At 36.3% G+C, this 22,204-nt stretch overlaps 1 protein-coding gene across 1 annotated transcript in view; it reads right to left on the bottom strand.

Annotated features, from left to right (window-relative positions):
* NAA16 (N(alpha)-acetyltransferase 16, NatA auxiliary subunit) overlaps nucleotides 1-22,204 on the bottom strand; it is a 74,615-nt gene that overhangs the window by 15,949 nt on the left and 36,462 nt on the right. Inside the window, exons 8-12 of the mRNA XM_006837607.1 lie at nucleotides 21,308-21,403; nucleotides 15,299-15,405; nucleotides 9,561-9,633; nucleotides 4,082-4,251; nucleotides 3,643-3,795 (exon numbers count right to left, since the gene is read on the bottom strand). Of these exons, the coding sequence (XP_006837670.1) occupies nucleotides 3,643-3,795; nucleotides 4,082-4,251; nucleotides 9,561-9,633; nucleotides 15,299-15,405; nucleotides 21,308-21,403 (599 nt within the window). The remainder of the gene's footprint in view (nucleotides 1-3,642; nucleotides 3,796-4,081; nucleotides 4,252-9,560; nucleotides 9,634-15,298; nucleotides 15,406-21,307; nucleotides 21,404-22,204) is intronic.

The following is a 22,204-nucleotide window of genomic DNA, read 5'->3' as shown; positions in this document are numbered from 1 at the left end:
CTGCGTCATTTTCACAATTAGCAGCCACTGTGTCACTCCATTTCATCAATGGTCTTCTTCCTTTTCACTGACCCTCTACATCATACCCAAGTATGATGTGCAAAGTAAAAGCTCACACTATTTTGTGGTTTCTGTATTATAAGGATGTTTCCAAAAACATCCAACTACAGAACGATCTGGTTAACATTTTAAGGAAAGTAGTCTATATTAATCACAGAGCACAGAAGTAACAAGATTTCATACTAAGTGACTTAATGTGCAAACACCCGCCCTAAAGCCCTTGATATATAATGTACACTTGGAGATAAAAATTCATTCCAAGATACCTTAATTAAAACTTGGAAATCACATTTGCAAACATATTCCCTTATAATGCCTCAATGGCATGTTCAATGTGCACTATATAACCATTGAAGTGAATTATTTATAAATCTCTATAAATCCTGTTTGTTGTCATTTGGGTTGGAAATACTTCCTCCAGGTCAATGATTTATGGTCACTTTTTGCTATCAACACATGTTATTTTAATATAGTCAAGTGCAATAAATTTATTCTTTTAACTTTGTACATTTGGTGTCTTAAACCTCCTAGGAGGTTTAAAGAAAAAAAAAAATCTTTATTACCTCAGAGCCTAAAGAAAAAGAAAAAGAAGTATTTCCTACTTCAGAGCCCTAAAGTATACTCCTATACTTTCTTCTGGAGTCTTGGTGTGGCGCTATAGAGTAAGCAATTGACTACTAACCACAAGGTCAGCAGTTCAAACCCATCAGTCTCACTCCTTAGAAACCTTATACAGGGTTGCTGTAAATTGAAATTGACTTGATCCCACTTAACAACAATATACTTTCTTCTAAAAATGTGAAGTTTGCTCTTTCAACAAAACAAACTAACTGACCCAGCAATAATATCTCTGGTTATATCTAAAATTTCTAAATATGTGTAAGCTGTTTCCACTTTCTATTCTACGTACATAGGAGCTCGGGTAGCATCTGGTAGCATACTGGTTACGAATCGGGCTGCAAACCTTAAGGTCAGCAGTTCGAAACTACCAGCTGTTCCGTAGGAGAAAGATGAGGCTTTCTGCTCCTGTAATGATTTACAGCCTCGGAAAACTATGAGTCACTTCCGACTCCACAGCACATAACCACCACCACCATTCTTAGTACATATTTAACCATAAATATGTATTGATTTTATGATAGAGCGGTCTATTTGAAAAAGGACAGGAAAGAAAAAAGAAGAAATAGACATTTAGTTCAACAACTTAACAGAACTTAAATTCTAGAATGCGATAAACTAGTCATCCATAGAAGCTAGTTCGACATGGCAAGAACTCTGTGAGCAACCTAAAATAAGACACTACAAAAGAAATAGCATTAAAAAACAATAAAAGTTATTACTGAACAAAAAGAAGCCACCGAGTATTAACAATCATTCCTTCTCTAGAAGTAACCCAGTTTCAATGACTGTAGACCTGAGAATTCAAAGACACAACTTTTTTGCACCATTGAAAAAATTCTGAAGAGCCAAGCCATCTCTATAACTTCTGCTGCAGCTACATCCCCACTCAATTTTTAACTCAGCCTAGTTCTTCTCCTTCTATTCTCTTACAGTTACATTCCAAAGAGTCTGATCCAATAACCTCCTACACTAAGTCTGTGTAACTCAGTTTCCCAGGACAAGTAACACAAGACAAGTGATACATTACTTATTTTTTGACAAATATTTCTCCCACATTAATGAAAGTATGATGGGAAATATAGTCAGTCTGTGTTCCAAAAGGAAATGACAAAGTTCATAAGCATATGCTACATGTATCATACATCCCTTTTGACATCTAAGAACAGATATTACATAAACAATTGCATGTATGATTTTAGAGGTTACATCCATACTGGAGATATGAATCTAGTGTGGTATTTAAGACATGATACTAGATTAATCATCTAGATGTCATTATATTCATTCAGCTCATAATGACCTTACGTTTGTCACCTTGCTCCCTATGGTTTTCAATAACTGAGTTTTTGGAAGTAGATTACCAGTCCTTTTTTGTGAACTCAAACCTTCAAGCTTTTGGTTACCAACTAAATGTCTACCATTTGCACTACCTGGGGACTATGACACTAGGTTACATTCCCTAATATTTGAGTGTAGTTAGTGCTGTATGATAAACACTGGACTTCAAACTCCAAGGTAAGCAGTTCAAACCCACTAGCTTCTCTATGGGAAATAGATGAGGCTTTCTGATCTTTGACAGATTTGTAGCCTTAGAACTCCTATAAAATGTCATTATAAGTCAGAATTGACTTGATGGCAGTGACTTTGAAGGTATCGGAGCCCAGTGGTGCAGTGGTGAAATACTTGGATGTGATGTGAAAAGTTGGTGAGGGAAACCAGAAGAGTCTGTTTCCAAAAAGATCGGCATCCTGGAAAATCCTATGGAGTAGTCTATACTCTGAATTAGAATGAACTCAAGGGTTTGTTTTGGTTTAGAAATGAGTAGTGTCAAGATTTAAATCTAAATTACACCAGTAATTAGAGATCAAGGAGATGAAAAAGAACTAGGAAAGGAGATGAGAAATTAAGATATTAATGCACATCTGTGCCTCAGCAACTTTAATAAATACCAAGGATATTCACATATTATACACAAGGGAAAAGTGTATCAATTACAGCATTTCTTTTTTGTAACATAGACTTTAAAGAAAATGACTCAATTATCCATCAACATGAGGACAAGTAAATGATGGTAAAATTATTTATAGCAGTTAGAATATAGCAGTTTGTATTAAAATGGATAAATCTCAAAAACAAAATGTTGAGCAAAATCAGCAGGCATCACCATCATACATAAAATGTGATACCACTGATCTGAACTTTAAAATAATATTATAAACAATGCTACATATTGGTTATGGGCTAGTGCTTGCTAGCTGCCATCAAGTTGATTTTTAATTCACAGGAACACCTATATAATAATAGTATAGATTGCATGTGGGTACACTGCATTCTACAGCGTAGAGGGAGGGATGGAAAAAGACTATATATCACTGTTTGCTGTATTCTTTGACACTACTGTGAATATTTGGAATACTTCATATAAGAAGATTCCTTCCTGTCTTCCATCTTCCTGTTATAAATCACTTAACATATCAATAAAATAGATTTTTGAAATGTCAAAAAAAAAAAAAAGTTATTACTGAGATAAGAATGGAGAATGTAAGCAGAATTTTACATGTAAGATCTGAACTATGGCATATTGCTGACTTGTTATCAAAATATTTTGCTATTACTGAGTCTTGGTGGATGCTGTAGAAAAACCACTGGAATGCAAGGTTGGTTTGAACCACAAACAAGACTGGCAGTTCAAACTCACCAGCCGCTCCTCGGAAACCCTATACAGGGTCACAGTGAGTCAAAACTCAACTGCACTTAACAGCAACATTATTAACTAGGCCCCATCAGACACAAAAAAAGAATCCATACTTAGGATATGAATTAAATTTAAAAATTTTATATATATATATATACATATATGTTAATTCTTACGAGTTTTAGTAACAAATTGCACAAATCATCATAGAACTGAAGTTGCATTTTACTAACTCAGACAATTACATGTTAATGCATGTTTCCTACCCTCGTGAACTTGGAGCACATTTCTTCTGCTTCTTTCACCATATCTGCTCGAAGCATATATTTTGCACATTTAGAATTGATGAATCTATCAGCTGTGTCCAAGGACTGTGCTTCATCCATCCACTTGGCAGCTTCTTTGAGATTACCTATGTGCTACAAAGGATGAAAGCATGAAAGAAGCCACAGTTTATGATCAAGACAATATGGGCACCATATAAGAAAAAAACTTATAAAGATGAATTGAAATATGGTTTAAGACTTCTAACGATTAACAATGATTATGCCAACTACACAACATAAAAACCTTAGTTTTATTAAAATATTAGAAGTACATTATCAGTATACTCTGGAGATAATTGCTCCACAGAAAAACTGCCAACGGTTGGTTCTTAAATCGGCTGAATTCTTCATATATTTCAAAACATTCCTAAGATTTTACCTTGTAAATTCTTGCTTTCATATAGAATAACTCTATTAGAGTTGGAGTACTAGCAATTGCAACATTGGTATAATCCAGAGCCAAAGAATATTGTCCAAGCTTATCAAAGTGCTGTGCCAGGAAATATCGCACCCAGAGTAGTGTTGTTGGGGGTTCCTTCTCCCCATTCTCTGTAATCAGACATATATAAAATTATCATATGAAAGAAGGCAAGTCACAGATTCCCCCACCCCATTTCATAATAAAATTAATAATGTAGTAAAAATAAAAAACTAGTAAAAATCGTAATTTCAACTGAAAGAAGTTTGACTTCCTGCCATTAAGTTCAGAATGTGGCAATCAAGCAAATAAACAATACTCTACTTTGACAAGGTTCTAACCCCTATTCCACTCCAAAGAAACAATGCCTGGGGAAGAAGGCGAAATCAATCTAGTTTTGTGAATTATCAGGCTGCGAACAGTCAAGGAAAAAGTCCAGGAAAAGTCAAGGGAAAAAACGTGAAGAGAGACCCTTAACCATCAATGAAGACTTTAGCAGAGGTAAGAACTACCAGTGTTTAGCATTTTCAAGGCCTCCACACTAAATTAGGGAAACTCCAAGTGGAAAGTTTAACTGTGAAATTCAAAGTTGACCCACAGGAAGAAGATGCACCCTGACTATGTGACAAAAATCTATGAAGACCCCAAATGATGTGATCTGATGTGACCAGGCCTGATTTCATATGATTACCTGTATGTTGTAAATCCTCACTCTGTGGTGTTAAATAGGAAGCTCTGGTAAGTTAGTGGTTATGAGTTGGGCTGCTAACCTCCAGGTCAAGAGTTTGAAACTGCCTGCCATTCTGTGGGAGAAAGATGAGGCTTTCTTTCTCATAGAATTCCAGCCTCTGAAATTTATACAGGGTCACTATGAGTCGGAACCGAACCCACAGCACACTACCACCACCACCATGTTCAATAGGCCACATATAATGTACAGGTTTAGGCTGTCTGGAGTCATTCTTTTTATATTTAAAGAAGAAATCAGTGAGTAGAGCGCTGAGTGATCTACTGCCATCAAGACAGAAGATCCAGGAGTGGGGGTGAGCATTGTTTGGACCTGAGGTTCCTACACTTTGTAGCTCCTAGATCCCGGGCAAAATGGATGTCATGATGTAGGGAGATCTCTAAGGAAAGTGAAGACGACGGGACCTATAGATGCTGATGGGAGACATGGACTTTTCCCAGAGTTAACAAAGATACACCTTTCCCCAGAGTCAGCACTGTAAATGTGGAGTTCTAGCCTCCTAAGTTTAGAGAGAAAAAAAGAGCTCGTTGTTAAAGCAATCCACCTGTGCTGTATTTGTTATAGTAGCATTAGATACACTTTGAAAATGTTGTACCTTGCGTAGTCACTGCACCTTTTAGCTTTGGCCTGAGATCATACATAATCCAGAGGCTCTAAACATACTTCACCAATCGGTAGTAGAATTATCCCACCCAGTCCTGCCCATATAAGCCCAATCATCACTGCCTTGATCCTCTGAAGATGAAAATAAATGCTTGGTGGTACAAAAAAAAAAAAAAAAAATCTATGAAGAAAGTGCAGCCAGTTGAGGTCCTCCTAACGATGAGCTCTATCCAACTCCCCACTCTAAAGCTACAATAAAGAGAGAAATACCATGCCCTCAAAATGGATTTCAGAAGAGAAACAAGCATATGTAAAATAAGATGAAAGGGCACAAAAGGTGAATTTACCCACCCTACATGAGAACATGCTGGAGCACCATCAGGGCTCCTTACTTTTGCAGAACCACTTCTAAATTCATGGACCCTAGTAATATACATGGAGTCCTGGTGAGGCGCTGTGGGTTAATGCACCAGACTGCAAAGCCCTTGGAACTGCAAGGTCAGCAGTTCAAGATCACCCGCTGCACATCGGAAATCCTATACAGGGTCGCTATGGGTCGGAATTGACTCAATGGCATTTAACAACAACAATACATGAGAACAAACAGAAGGTGTCTGTGACTAACTGCCCCAATGACATGACAATAACGTAAGCACAGTGGTGGTGGTGGTTATGTGCCATGGAGTCGGTTCCTACTCACAGTGACTCAGTATAGGGTTTCCAAGGTTGTAAATCTTTACGGGAGCAGAAAGCCTCATCTGTCTCTCATGGAACAGCTGGTAGTTTTGAACTGCTGAGCTTGAGATTAGCAGCCTGAGTCGTAAACACTATACTACCAGAGCTCCTATGTAAACACAGTATAGCACATAAATGAAAAAACCCTTCAGTAAATGTTCCTATTACATAAATCGCACTTCAGGAAACCAGTTTATGTTTTTATAAGAATTCCAGATAATAAATACATGTGAAATGATGATAGGAATGAAATAACAGATCCACTCAATGATCACCAATAGTTGCTACAATTATTGGGTGAGAAGTTGATGATGTCTGACTGATGGAAAGCCAGGTGTGTAAGAGGAGAACCGTACTCTTTAGGGTTTTCAGTAGCTGATTTTTCAAAAGTAGATTGCCCCAGTGCTTCTTCCAAGGTGCCTCTGGGTAGAGCTGAACCTCCAAGCTTTCAGTTGGTAACCAAGCCTACTAACTATCTGCACCACCTAGGGGACTTCCTAAATTAAGGAAATTCAAAGGTGAACATTTAATTTGAAATTCAAAGTTGGAGACCTGGTGTGGTGTTGTTGGATAAGCAAAGGACTACTAACCGAAAGGTCGGCAGTTCAAACCCAACAACTGCTCCTAGGAAACACTATACAGGACCACTGGACCTAAAGCTAATCAAACCTATAAATCTTTAAAGTTTACAAGAAACATGGATAGTGAAAAATGTTAAATGATACCATGAAAAAGCAATCAGCCAAATCCAGAATATGTGGTACTCCACAATAAAATGAATGACTCTGGCACTGTGGGTTAATGCGCTGGACTGCAATGTCCATTTGAACTGCAAGGTCGGCAGTGCAAGCTCACCAGCCACTCCTTGGAAACCCTATACAAGGTCACCATGGGTAGGAACCAACTCAACAGCACTTAACAACAACAACATAACAAATGGCATTTTTATGAGGGGACGGGAGGTTAGTATTCTAGATTAAAAGAACATTAGAGACATCAAAGGAGCTCTGGTAGCATAGGGGTTACGAGTCGGGCTGCTAACCTCATGGTCAGCAGCAGTTCCGCGGGCAAAAGATGAGGCTTTCTGCTCCAGTAAAGATTTACCACCTCGGAAACCCTATACAGGGTCCCTTATGAGTTGGAATCAACTCCACGGCACACCACCACCACCATGACCATAGACATATCAAATGCAGTGGGACCTTAATTGGCTCCAAATTCAAATAAGCCATCTCTACAAAAACATTCAGAGTCCTGGTGTGGCACTGTAGGTTAATGCGCCACACTGCAAAGCCATTTGAACTGCAAGATCTGCAGTTCAAGCTCACCACCTGCTCCTAGGAAGCCCTATACAGGGTCACTATGGGTCAAAACTGACTCAACGGCACTTAACAACAACACAAAGACATTGTTTGAGCTAACTGGGGAAATTTGAACACTAAGTATTTTTGAAGACATGATATTAGAGTGTATTTTGATTAAGATTTGTCTTAGATTAACCATTGAGGCTACTCTTTCTGTTAAAGACGCATACTTAGATATTTACATATGAAACAGTATGTCTAGAATTTGTTTTTTAAATGTTCCAGAAAAATGAGAGGATAGAAGATACTTCAAATAAGACAGGCAAATGTTGACTATAACAGAAGTTGGGTGATAATGGCACAAGAGTTCATTTTAATACTTATTTCTGTGTAAGCTATTTAAGACTTATTATAATTAATTACATAATTAGAATTTAACTATATTTATTCTAATTATTCTACTTGTATAATTATTTTAATTATAATTATAAGGTATTTAAAACATAAAAGTAAAAATATCCCGACATCTTAACTATTTTGAGTATTGTATTTTTTTTTAAAAAAACTTTTTGTGAACTTAGTGAATCAGGTTTACAGACAAAATCATCAGTATTATATTCAACAAATTATACTTTGTTTCATCTTAATGACTGCAATCCCCTCCATGCAATACCAGCTATCTCACTTCCTCCCTATGGTTCCTAGTTCCATTCCAACCCCCTACCCATCCCTTCTCAACTTTGTCCTTACGTAAGTGTTGCCCGTTTGATCTTGAATTGACCATTCCATGCTGAGCATACGTTATTAATGCTGTAATCCCCCTATATACTCATTTACTGTTGTTGTTAAATGCTGTCAAATTGATTCCGACTCATGGGGACCCTGTATAGGGTTTGCAAGAAGCGGATGGTAAATTTGAATCGCTGACCTTGTGTTTCAAACCAGCCTTGCCATCCAGTGCTTTATCCCACAGAGCCACACCAGACTCCACTTATGTCCTGCTTGGCTGAAAACTGGGTCTCAAAGGCAAGCTCCGTTCCAGACCTGAAGGGTAGTCAAGGGCCACAGCCTCAGGTGCCTCCAGTCTCTTTCTGACAAGACAGACTGATTTTTTTTTCATATATATAATTTTGAGTTCTGTTTCACATTTTCTCCTACTCTATCCAGGACTCACTGCCACTAAATCATTTCTAGTTCCTAGTGACCCTATGGGACAGAGCAGAACTGCCTTACAAGGTTAGACAGTTTCCAAGGCTGCACTTCTTTAAGGAGGTTGACTGCCACATTGTTCTCCTGAAAAGTGGCTGGTGGGTTTGAACTGCTGACCTTTCAGTTTGTAGCTGAGGGCTCTAGCCACTGCACTACCAGGACTCCTTATGAACTACCTATATGGGGTCAAATTGACAAGAGTAACTCAAAAGGTTAGAGTTTGTGTTACTGAAGGAGAAGATCTCAGTAGGGAAGGGCGAGGATGGTTACACAATTGAAAGAATACAATGTCACTATATGGTATGTGTAGAAAGTATTGAATTGACATATGTTTTGCTGTGTATAGTATCAAAAAACAATAATTCTAACAAAAAAATCTATGTGATCCTGGCCAAAGCCTCAACCTCTCAAGTCTGTTTCTTACGTTAAGATGAGAGTTAACTCCCACCCCACAAGTCACGGAAAAATGCATATTAAATAAGAGTGAAAATAAACTCATTTCATTCATTCAAAAGCTATTTAGTTAATAGCTAACCATGTCCCATGCATATAATAAACGTTGTTGTTGTTATAAGTGCTGTCAAGTTGATTCCGACTCATAGCGACCCTGTACAGGGTTTCCAAGGCTGTAACTCTTTACAAGAGAAGAAAGCCTCATCTTTCTCCCACGGAACGGCAGGTAGTTTTGAACTGCCGACCTTAAGGTTTGCAGCCCGATTCGTAACCACTACATTACCAGAGCTCCTCATATAATATATAATAAACGTAAAATAATATTAATGGTAAGAGATTAAAAATGAATTTATATTCTAAATTCCAATTTAACCTAATTTAAACTTACCATAAGGGTTAAAAAGATCACACGTTTTCAGAGAGGCTTCATAATTAATAACAAGTTCCTGGATTATAGATACCTGTTTTAAAAAAAATAGTTTATAATTTAAAATATTTTATTTAAGGTATTTATACAATTGTAGTTAAAACATTTAGATTTGGGAAACAGTGTACTGCTTATTTCAGAACTACTTATTAATGAAGTTATTGAGGCCTTTGCTTCCCCCCACCCCCAACACAAACATTTTCATTGCTGGGGGAAAGTGAGGAAAAACAGAAAGAATATACTACTATCTTTAATTTTAATGTTTTTCATTTCCATAAACAGTTTGAGGTTTTAAAGGACAAAATATCAGTAGGTACTAAAAATTTTGCTTAATACAGTAAACACACGAATATAAATAATTTGTCTTTTGTTTCCCACTGTTAATATTGTTAAGTTACAGCCATTACACAGGTTCCTGAACAGATTAATTTTCTAGAAAGTCAATGAATACAAAGAAGTTAAATGAAATTATCCAAGCTACAAAATGAAGGGATAAAAGATAACATGAGGGTAAAAGATAACATGAGGTAAGGTGTTTTAATCAACAGATTTGCACATCAATGCTAAACTCAAGTAGAACTGAAATATTCTAAACTACATTGTAAAATAGCAGGCCCTTGAAAAGTACCAAAGGAAAATAAAAGTGACAAGCATTAGAAATGATAAGAAGGGGAAAAAACTGGGGTTATTTATATATTGTTAATTTTAAATGCTCAAATTGTGAACTTCAAAAAATTTTTATTTACTGAAATGAAAAAGGACATAAGTGAAGAAAAGTCATCAAAAAATTTTAATAAAAGTCCCTAATATAGTACTATTTTAATCAAGAGACTAAACTGATATTTATAAAAGCATTCTATGTGTAAAAAAAATTGATGTTGCTAATGCCAACAGGTAACAGGAACAAACCCCAGATAAGTGAACAATTATAATATGCAAATAACTGTTGCAAATATTTTATGTGTATTACAGTAGTAATAATAACCGACCACATGTGGCACTTATTCTAAGCACTGTTCTGAATACTTATAGCAACTTATTTCAAACAATCTTATGAGGTGCATATTATTAACAACTCCATTTTTCATACAAAGGAAAAACAAAAAAGCTGAAAGTACACAGTGGGGAGGAACGTATCTGCAAAGTTCAGCTTTTAACTATTCAGCTATACCAGACAGCAAATGAAACAATGGCACAATTATTACAAAAGGGTAATATGAGCAGAAATCAGTTTTAGTATACAAAACACCAAGTGGTATACCATCAGATCACATAAAATCAAGTCAATTCTACCTCCTGATGACCCCATGTGTGCAGAGTGGAACTGTTCCATAGGCTGATCCACAGACGCCTGTCCCCCAAAGCGCCTCGGGGTGGACTGGGACTACTAACCTTTACTAGCTGAGCACTTTACCCATCATTTCCACCACCCAGGGAGTCGCTTGGAAAATATGTCAAGTACAGGTGTGGTGCTTTAAGAGAAGCACTAGACTGCTAATCACAAGGTCAGCAGTCTAGTGCTTATACAGAGTCACTAATCAGTGCTATACAGGGTAACTAGTGAGTCGGCAATGACTCTAAAACACTTAACAACAACATCAAAATTGAGAGTAGTACCCAAAAGCAAACCCATAGTCATCAAGTTGATTCTAAACCACAGTGGCCCCAAGGGACAAAATATAACTGTTCCTTTGGACCTTTAGATTTCCAAGGCTATCATATGTTGCAGTTACGAGTCCCAACACCTAACTCACAACCAGACAATGAAATCCAGACTTGGGTGTTGTTGTTAGGTGTCACTGCATCCTATAGCAACGTTACAGGGCAGAGTAGAGGACTTCATAAGGTTTTCTTGGCTGTGACCCAAATAGAAACACACCAATATGCTTCTCTGGGTGGGTTTGAACTGTCAACCTTTCAGTAGATCCTACACCTCAATTATTCTTTAAGACTTAGAAGATTACAAAACAATTATTTTAGACTTAATCTCCTTCAAATCCTTCCTCAGGAATTAAAATGCAACCACAAATTAAAAATAAGACAGTATTGGTTAGAAATAAGCAAATTTTTTTAAGTACTGATATGTAATCACAAAAATTTGTTGGCAGAAAAATTTCGTATCTTTTATTTCCAATTTACCATGATCTTTTTGAAGTCTCCTTATATATGTGGCCCAAACTATTTGAGAAGCACCTCCTATTCTTGTACATCTTTTACCAGTACACTAAAGACTGATAGCATAAACTAAATTTTCTGCAGTTAAATCCATTTCTCAAAATCACCTGGCAAAAAAATATTGAAAACTTAACTCTTAATAAGGCATCTATGCTCCTTGTGAAAATTCAGAGGTAGCCTGAGAAAACAAACTCTTAATGATGAGTGAAGTCAGTACTTAATATGGGAGAGAATTATAAAAGCAGTTATTCTGTTAAGCAATTAATTGTTTCTGACACTTTATTCCACCTTTCTTCCTCTTCAACCTTACCAAAAAAGAATGAGAGAGCAAACCTACAGATTATAAAAAATCCTTAGGAACCATATATCCAATAAGGTTCTAGTACCCAAAATACATATAAAACATCTACAATTCAACAACAAATAGACAAATAAGCCAGTCCAAATATATATATATAGATAGATAGATAGACAAAGGACATGAACAAACACTTCACCAAAGAAGCTATTTAAGGGATCAATGCTGTTGTTGTTAAATGTCATCGAGTTGATTTTAACCCATAGCGACCCTGTCTAGGGTTTCCAAGAAGCAACTGGTGAGCTTGAACCACCGACCTTACAGTTCAAACGACTTTACTATCTGATGCATTAGCCCACAGCGCCACTGTCATTAGCTGTTAGGAGAAATACAAACTAAAACTACAATGAGATACTACCTTAACCCTACTAGAATGGCAATGATCAAAAAAGCAGAGAATAACAAATGCTGGCAAGGACATGGTGAGATTAAAACCTTTTGATCAAAATTCATGGCTTGTGGAAATGCAGAATGAATGGTACTGCTGTTGTGGAAAACGTATAGTGATTCCTCAAAAAACTAACAATAGAACTACCCTATAACCCAATAACCCCATTCCATCCCTAAACCAAAAAGAGCCATTCACTGCCATCGAGTGGATTCCAACTCATAATAACCCTATAGGACAGAATAAAACTGCCCAAAAGGTTTCCAAGGTTGTAAATCTTTATGGAAACATACTGCCATTTCTTTCTCCCTCAGAGAGATTGATGGTTCAAATGGGCAATCTTTTGGTTAGTTTAAAAATTTAACTACTGTGCCACCAAGGCTTAAACAACAACATGACTATTCATTTTAGCACTATTCACAATAGCAAAATGGTGGAAACAACCTAAGTGCCCATCAACAAATGAAGAGATAAGCAAAATGTGGTAGCTACTATACAATGTAATACTACTCAGTCACAAAGACAATGAAGTCCTGCTACATGCTACAGCATGTATTATCGAAGTCATCATGCTAACTGAAATAAATTAATCACAAAAGGACAAATATTGTATGATCTCACTTATACAAATGTTAATAGGTAAATATAGAGTCCAATAGTTATTAGTTACCAGAGGAAGGAAATCGTTCACTAGAAAGTAGTAGTGTTTTTCTATGATGAAAGGAAAACTGGCATAGATAAAGGAAAATTATTACACAACTTAACTAATACAGCTGATTATCATTAACCAGTACACCAGAAAAAAAAAAGGCAAAATAACATATGTTATATAGAATTTTACAGCAACAACAAAGCCAAAAAATAAAGAGGTCCAAACAGCACCTCATAGGATTTTGTTTACTTGGTTCAATGGCTTGGCATCATAGTTTCATGGGACAATCCAGTCAACTGGCCTAAAACTATTTATAGAGTTTCAATTCTACCTCCTTGTTCAGGGAATAGTACATGAGGTCTTAAAAGCTTAAGAGTGGCCATCCAAGGTACAGCAATTGCTCTCTTATTTTCCTGGAGCAACCAGAAAAGGAGCACCAAGAATCAAAGAAGCTGGATGACAGATCTAATTGCCTCCTATGCTATGAGATCAGAAGAACTGGATGGTGCCCAGCTACCATTACTGAACATTTTGATAAGGACTCAATACATGGATCAAAAAAGAGGAAAACTGCACAACCGAATTTCAAATTCCTATAGAGCTCAGATATACTGGACCCATTCAGACTAGAAGAACCCATGAATCTACTGTCCTGAAAAGAGCACTGTGCCCTTTTAAAGAATTATCTCTATGAGATCAAGTTGATACCGTAACTCTAAAGCACAGAGAAATTCAGGGGACAGTGAGTCTAACTTAATAGGGATAATATAACCTGGGCAGAGATCCCAAGAATGATGATACAACAAGAAATATGTAACTAACATCACTGAATTGTACCGATAGAAATTGGTTTGCTATGTATACTTTTTCCTGGTGTGACGCAGCGTTGTGGGCTAATGTGTCAGAATGCAAAGTCGTTTGTACTGCAAGGTCGGTGGTTCAAGCTCAACAGCAGCGCCTTAGAAACCCTATACAGGGCCGCTATGGATCGGAATCGACTCAATGGCACTTAACAACAATAACAACATATACTTTTTCACCAGGAATAAAACTTAAAAAAAAAACAAAACAGATTTTGCTATATGATAAATAATCTAGAGAAATTATCAGTAGACATGTTTTCATAGGAATCACTACTTCTCAAAAACTTAATAGCAAAGCTACCAGATTCCAATAAGTAAACTACAGACATTAAAGAGCTAATTATAAGATTTTGAAAAATTACAAATGCAACTTTATACACACTAATTGGGTACTGGATATTATCAGTTGTAGCTCTTAGTTCTTTAGGAAACTTGCTATACCACAGGGAAAAAAGCACCAATGAATTATTTTTAAAAAATTGTATTCAGATTTTATTGTTCACAACTATCAGTAATTTATAAATTATTATGGGTAAAAGGTAGCTAAAGACAACACAATAGAAAATTAGAAATCTTTTAGCATTTCTAATAAAATCTTTTCCTTATCCACTATTAAGTTTTACAAACTCTGACCACAGAAAAGAACACTAGATTTTAGACCTTAATAAGAAGCAATACTAGAAATAAGAATAGTACTTGTTTCTATTAATTTTTAATTCTTTCTAAAATAAGACTAAGACTTATGTGCCTATTTTCTAATTTTTAAAACAACAATATCAGCACTTTAAGAATTATAGCAACAATTACCTTTATTAATTAAAATTAGTAATCAGTATTCTGTTGACCAAATGGCATTTTACTGTTATGCTAACTCAACTGACCATACTCTAAGAGTATGTACAAGTTGAAAATTCTATAACCATACTATAAAATAAGTTAATCATAGAACAGTTATATATAGACCTCCAATGACAATGTCAAATTTTAAATCCTACTAAAAAAGTATACCTATAAAACAACCTCTACAATTTTAGTCCTTCTACACATCCTTTATCCTCTAATAATTTTCTTAAATTGACATTTCCTTTAATATTACATATACTACATGCATACAATTTTAAAATTCATCTGTCATTACACTAAAAATAAGGTGAATAAAATTACTAGAACAAAGAAATTATTAACTTATAAAGTATTACTTACATGGAAATCTTTCTATAACTAAGTAAAGTATATCAAAACTGAATGAAGACTAAATTTTACCTTTTCTGTATTGTAATATAAAGATTTCAAAGTAGTAAACAAGGGTGGGCAGCCTTTACTGAAGTTAACCCTCAGGAACTTATCCATTAGTTCTCTAAATTTTTCACCTAGAAACAAAAGTGTACTTTGTTATACTTTTATCTATTAAAAAAAAAAATTCTCAAAGTAATTTTATAAATTAAACACCTGTCCAATTACCCCCTAACAAAAAGCTAAGTCAGCATTGTTTGTTACCTTAGAAAGTAAAGCATCAAGTATGTCTCATTTTTTCCTATGTCTATCCTTAAGAAATACTTCAAAAAACAGGCGAATAAAATGATCTTAAACAGAGAGTGAAAGAAATCTACTAAGCATTCTGAATTAGCCAATCACAAGTATGTTTCATCAACTCTCTCTGTCACAGATACAGTTCTTAGTATGTATAACTAAAAACCCCAAAACAACTCAAAAAGCACTCCGCCAAACACTGTGATCAAGTCATAGCAAAATATCTTTTTAAATACTATACCAATGTTTTCCAAATTAAGAAATGATTTACTTAAATCTTCACTCATTTCTAGAGTCCTGTATCAACAAGCACCTACTATGTGCCAGACACTGTTCTTGGTAGTGGGGATATAGTAACAATTAAAACCGGTTTTTCTTTTAACTCTGCCCTCATAGAATTTAGCATTCTAGTGGGTGTGACGCACAATAAGCCTATATGTTAAATATTAGACAGAATCCTGGAGCAATCTAATATTGTCAAGCCCTTAACCAAAATCTGGTTGTCAGTTTTTGAGAACAGAAAATATGGAATTATCTTAATACAAAAGTTTTTAAAAAGCTCAAACACTTGACAGTAAGGTTTTAAAAAAAAAACCCAAAATGGTTGTTTTGACTGTACAGAACAAAAATATGCATAGTCATATGATTAGATATCAAAATTTCAAAGGAAAATTTAAACTTTACTGAGGAGAGAAACATCAAATATTTTTAAAACACATTTATTAACTCAATTTACAAGGAAAATTGTTCCCAAATCAATCTCTTATCTTCCATTCAAAGCAGAGCTCTTTTGAAAAGTCACACTGCAAAGACTACATAAAACTTCACTCTGGGTTAAATGTACATTACTGTTGTTGTGCTACCAAGTCAGTTCAGACTCGTAGTGACCCTGTATAGGGTTTCCAAGGAACAGCTGGTGAGTGTGAACCGCCAACCTTGGGGTTCAAACCAAGCTTGGGGTCCAAGGCTTTATCCTACAGTGCCATACCAGGATGTCCTTAAAAATCAAAACCATTTCAGAGATGAAATCTTTCCAGCACATCCAATGACAGTGTTAGCAATACTGTGGTAGGAAAGAGATGTTGTTGGTTAGAGAACTGCCTCTCTGCCACTGACTGTGTGTGTGACCATGGCCAGTAACTTATCCACTCCAAAGTGTCAGCTCTGCCACTGTAAAATGAGGGTGACAACAGCATCACCAGCCAAGAGAGTGCTTATATTGCTTAAACAAAATGATGAGTACATAGCACCAAGTACAGGTGCTGGCACACAGAAACCACTCAATAAATACTGGCTCACATTATCTGCCAAATACTGAATTTCTATAGTTGAGATTCTATTTTCCATGCTCAGAAAACAAGCATTTTATTTTTATGGCAGAGGTTACTCTAACCTCCTCCTCTTGATCAACTTCTCAGTCTATTTAGACCCTAGTATCAGACTCAGTTTTGGAGTCCTGTTGTGGCGCTGTGGGTTAATGCACCACACTGCAAAGCCATTTGAACTTAAAAGGTCGGTGGTTCAAGCTCACCAGCTGCTCCTCGGAAACCCTAAACCGTCTCACTCTGAGTCGGAAGTGACTCGATGGCACTTCACAACAACAATCAGACTCAGTTTAAAAGACAAAACAATTTTCATGTATCCATGATAGTACAAAAGACTCTTCTTTCTCCCTTAAATGTTACTGGGACTGTGTAGCACTAAGAAAGAACATGGAAGTGATTTATGTGCTGGTTTAAGACTAATGGCCAAGAAATCAAGCTTAGTGAAAAGCAAAACAAGGTCACAAGCAGCAACAGATGTTACCATTTTGCTTGAGGAGAGAAAGGGGGAGGAGGGAGACCTATATGTGCACAGTGTGTTTCTAGAAGAATTCAATCAACAGGTAGCAATGGCTGTCTCTAAAAGAGTGACCCTGGTGGTCAGGAGCAGGGACAGGAGAAAAACTTCATTTATAAATCCCTTTAAACTTCAAATTGTATGAATGTACAAAAAGCTCACACCCAGTACTCAGCCACTCAGTCACACACCATATTCCACATTTACTTTTTACTTACAAACCATTTCAAAATCTTTTTCTTTAGATACAAGGAATACCCTTTCAGAGAAATGAATTATTTCTCTCTTCCCTATTTTTTTTTTAAAGTCTTTACCCTAAGAGAAATGTAAACCACTGATCATTATGTAACTGTTTAACGTTGTTGTTAAGTGTTGTAGAGTCCATTCCAACTCATAGATCCTGTATAGGGTTTCCAAGGAGCGGCTGGTGAGTTACATCTCACCAGGTTATCTGATTTCATAGATACTATCCTAATAACTTCTATTGGATTCACTTAGAAGTTGTCCCAATTTACGTTGCTAAATGAATCAGCATCAACAGCAAGATACAACTGTTTCTAATTCAGTCAAAATCTCTATTTAACAATGGAACAAAATGTGATTAGCATCATTATATTTCCTACTCTTATTCTAAAGAGCGCCGGTGGTACAGTGGTAATTGCTCAGTGCCTAAGAAAAGTCGGTGATTCGAACTCCCCAGCTGCTCCCCAGAAGAATGACATGGCAGTCTGCTTCTGTAAACAGTGACAACATTGGAAAGCCTATGTTCTACAGGAGTTCTATGAGTCAGAATCAACTCGACAGCAATGGGAGTGAGAAGTCTTACTCTGAATTATCTCCTTCCTTCCCGCCAACACTCAGTCAGCAAAAAATACAAGATCCTGATGAGTAATATTGTTGTTGTTGTCAGGTGCCATCAAGTCGAAACCGACTCATAGCGACCCCATGCACAGCAGAACAAAACAATGTCCGATCCTTGGCCAACCTCACTACTGCTGCCACACTTGAGTCCATCAATGATGCCACCTGGCCGATCCATCTCCTTGGGGGTCTTCCTCTTTTTCTCTGACCCTCCACCTTACCCAGCATGACATCCTTCTCCAGCGACTGTTCTCTCCGGACAATGTGTCCAAAGTAGGAGAGACGAAGCTTAGCCATCTTGGCCTCCAAGGAGCACTCTGGCTGAACTTCTTCCAAAACAGATCTATTGGTTCTTTTGGCAGTCCATGGTACTTTCAGTATTCTCCTCCAACACCACAACTCAAAGGCATAAATTCTTCTATGATGAGTAATATCAGATACTTTGAAAAGTTGCTTTATCACTGTATTGCATTCATAGAACTTGATAAATTTAGGGTTTGGGGAGTTTCACAGGACTTCTGTATTCAGTGCTCTGTAAGTCTTTTATCTGAAAAATAGCCTTTCTAAAAACTTTTACACCTTGCATTCTCAAGTACCATCACAGTTCTTGCTTTTGACAATGCTGAGACGCCTTTCATGTTGTACATAAGAAATATTTCCAGATGGGCAAGAACACCTTCGCAAAATATTCAACTTTTGCACAGATGAAATTAAATAAGCTTTGTAAATACATGCACTTAGAACCTCACAATGATCCTAACCTTCATGCCCATGCTGTTCCAGAGGGTCCGTGATGGTTCCCCTTTAACCTGCATCACACTTGATAACGAACAGAAGAGCTCCAGGCTATTTTCAGTGAAAATATATTTCCGCTATGTACTGAGAGCTTTTAGTAAACTTTGTTGACTATGGAAATAAATTTAGGGAACATGAATTGGATGCCCCATGTTTCAAAATGGAAAAATAAAAACAAAGTCTTGTTTATAATCTTAAAACTAAATGAGGTTTGTTTCTTTATGAGGGATAAAGCCCCAGACTTCAAAGAAAACCCCTATGCACATTATGAAATATGAAACATGTTGTGAGACTGAGAAAGAAGGAGCCAGACACAAAAGGCCATAAACTATATGATACCAGTTATATGAACTTCTTGCAAAAGGCAAATCCATAGATACAGCAAGTAGATTAGTGGTACTGAGGGAAGTGGGGAGTGACTAATGGGTAACGGGGGGTTTCTCCTTGGATGAAGAAATTTTTCTAAAATCAGATAATGGTGATAGCTGTACAACTGTATAAATACCACTGAACTATGCACACTTCCAGAAGATGTATTTTATGGTATATGAATTATATCTCAATAAACCTGTCATTTAAAAAATGGACAGAAACATGAGTATAAGCATCTTTCTTTTCATTAAATACTTTTACGAAAATGCTCCTCCTTGCACAGTATATGGAATGCTAAAAATTCACAATGCATACTATTAACAACAATAAGAAGTCCCATGGCAAAGAAACCTAACTGCTGTATTTGATCTAGTTTCCCAAATTTACTAGACTAAAGAGCATTCTAATTTACCACCACCCTACCTGCAGACCTGGTAGGCCTTAGTGTCCCCTGGAAAACACTAAGAAAATCTGCTGTTTCTAAAAGCCAAAACAAAACAAAGAGCATCAGAAGAACACGACTCATCAACTCAATGGAACTGAAATTCACTAGCAGAAAATGAGGAGCACTGGTGATGCAGTTCAAACTCACCAGCTGCTCCTCAGAAACCCTACACAGGGTCACTAAGAGTCGGATTCGACACAACAGCACTTAACAACAACAAAAAATGATGCAGTGCTTAAGCAACTGGCTGCTAACCTTAGAGGTTGGTGGTTTCAAGCCTATCAGCCACTCCCAAACAGAACAATGTGGCAGTCAGCTTCTGTTAATATTTCCAGCCTTGGAAATTTTATGGGGCCGTTCTACTCTGTCCTACAGGGTCTCTAGGTTAGAACTGACTCGAGGGCAGTGGGTAGAAAAATAATTTTTAATGAATTCATATCTACTGTTTAATCCAATCTAAGAAGTATTTCACATATTCTTAAGTGAGTCAACTATTTTTTTTTTAATTTCCATTAATCTTTTAATAAAAGAGCATTTCCATTATCAATGAAAACTTGTTAGAATGCCTCTCTCCCCAACATATAGATTTCTGAAGAGCTAATATACACTGTAACGTTTATCCAGCCCTATCCAACTCATTCATGAATGAGTTCAGCTAAAGGCAACAAGTTTTATCAAAGTCTTGAGCATAGTGTTGTGGGATAAAAGCAAATCAGAGAAACTCACTCCATAGGAAACCAATTTCTGTGAAGTACAAGAGCAGCTGTTCATTTGTCTCCTTTTTAGGGATATAGAACACCTGGAGCGGTAAGGAGCAACAACTGTATAATAAAGACCAAAGTTCAGGGCAGTGGGCGACTCAGGAATGGTGATGTTCCTGATCTGAAACTCAGTGGTGGGCACAACAGCTCACCTCTTTCTCTGAATTTATCTCAAAAAAGAAGGTATAAAACTTCTACCACTTAATGTTGATGTTGTTGCTAAGTGCCACTGAGTTAGTTCCAACCCATAGTGACTCTGTATAAGGTTCCCAGGGAGCAGCTGGTGAGCTTGAACCGCCGAACTTGAGATTCAAACTGACATTGCAGTCCGGCGCATTAACCCACAGGGTCACTACCACTTACATCACAATAAAATTTCTGTCATAATTCTAGGGAGAATGATTTACCTTTTAAGTATGTTGCTTTCTAACTCACATAAGAATATTTTATAAAGATGATTTCTAATACTCAAAACCAACAGATAGCTATACACTGAACAAGTGTAATACTTATTAACATATGCATAATAAAACTGATAACTGATCATCCCCACCCTCTACATTGATATAGATGCAAACTCTAACCAGAAACAAATAATTAAATTATAAATGGCATCGAGTAATTTCAACAAATAAATTAGTAGTGTTACACATGTTATTCTAATATTACCTGGGGCAAGATTCAAAGGCAATCTTCTAGGTGAAATTGCTCTTGGATGCAGCTTACTAATTTCTTCATAAACTTGAAGCCTGTCTTCTAAAGTGCCTATCATCAGTAAATATGTGAGAGATACATAGCATCAAAACTTTATGTACAATAAAACTTCAACAAATTTAAAATTACTTAAGTTGCAAATAAAAATTGCATTATATTTTAAATGTTCTCAATTATTATTATGAATGTCATTAAAAGCTCTGTGGTGGTAAAGTATGATACCCAGTAAATCATAATCTGCAGAGAAACCCTAAACAACTTTCATTTCAACAGATTCTACAGCCAAATCAAGACATACGCACATAAGACACAAAGACTCAAGATAAAGTGCACTTCTCTTACATTCCAAATCACACAACAAAAAGGAAAAAAGAAAATGATCCTTTGCAACAAATCTTAAATAAATACGCTAAACCAGTGAAGCCTACACATGTCCCTAACAAACCTACTAGCTTAAAGAAGCAGCAGTTTCAGAATCACAAATGCAAATGTTTTATATTTAAAATATAAACTAAATTTATACGGTAGCTTTGATACTTAAAAATCTTCAATTAAACATCTGATTAAAGTACCCAATTAGCCCAGACTGATAAATGTTTCTCTCAAATATTATGATGTAACATATACTTCTATCAGAGTATTGAATCTTCCCTCCCAAAATCACCCTAATTTTATAGTATCACACAGAGTGTTCATATAAAAGTTATGCTACTATACAACAATAATTTGCAGAATGAGCTCTGGGTCTAATTTCTTATTCTAAAGAAATATCCTGCATCATTTATAAAAATGTATTTACATGCATTATCTTATAGTCACAAGAAATTAAACAAGAATTTTATTTCAGAATAC

The sequence above is a fragment of the Chrysochloris asiatica genome, unplaced genomic scaffold (assembly GCF_000296735.1).
Source record: "Chrysochloris asiatica unplaced genomic scaffold, ChrAsi1.0 scaffold00022, whole genome shotgun sequence".
In the NCBI taxonomy this organism is placed as follows: Eukaryota; Metazoa; Chordata; class Mammalia; order Afrosoricida; family Chrysochloridae; genus Chrysochloris; species Chrysochloris asiatica.
The sequence above is the reverse complement of the archived record's forward strand: the minus strand, read 5'-3'. Positions and strand labels throughout refer to the sequence as shown.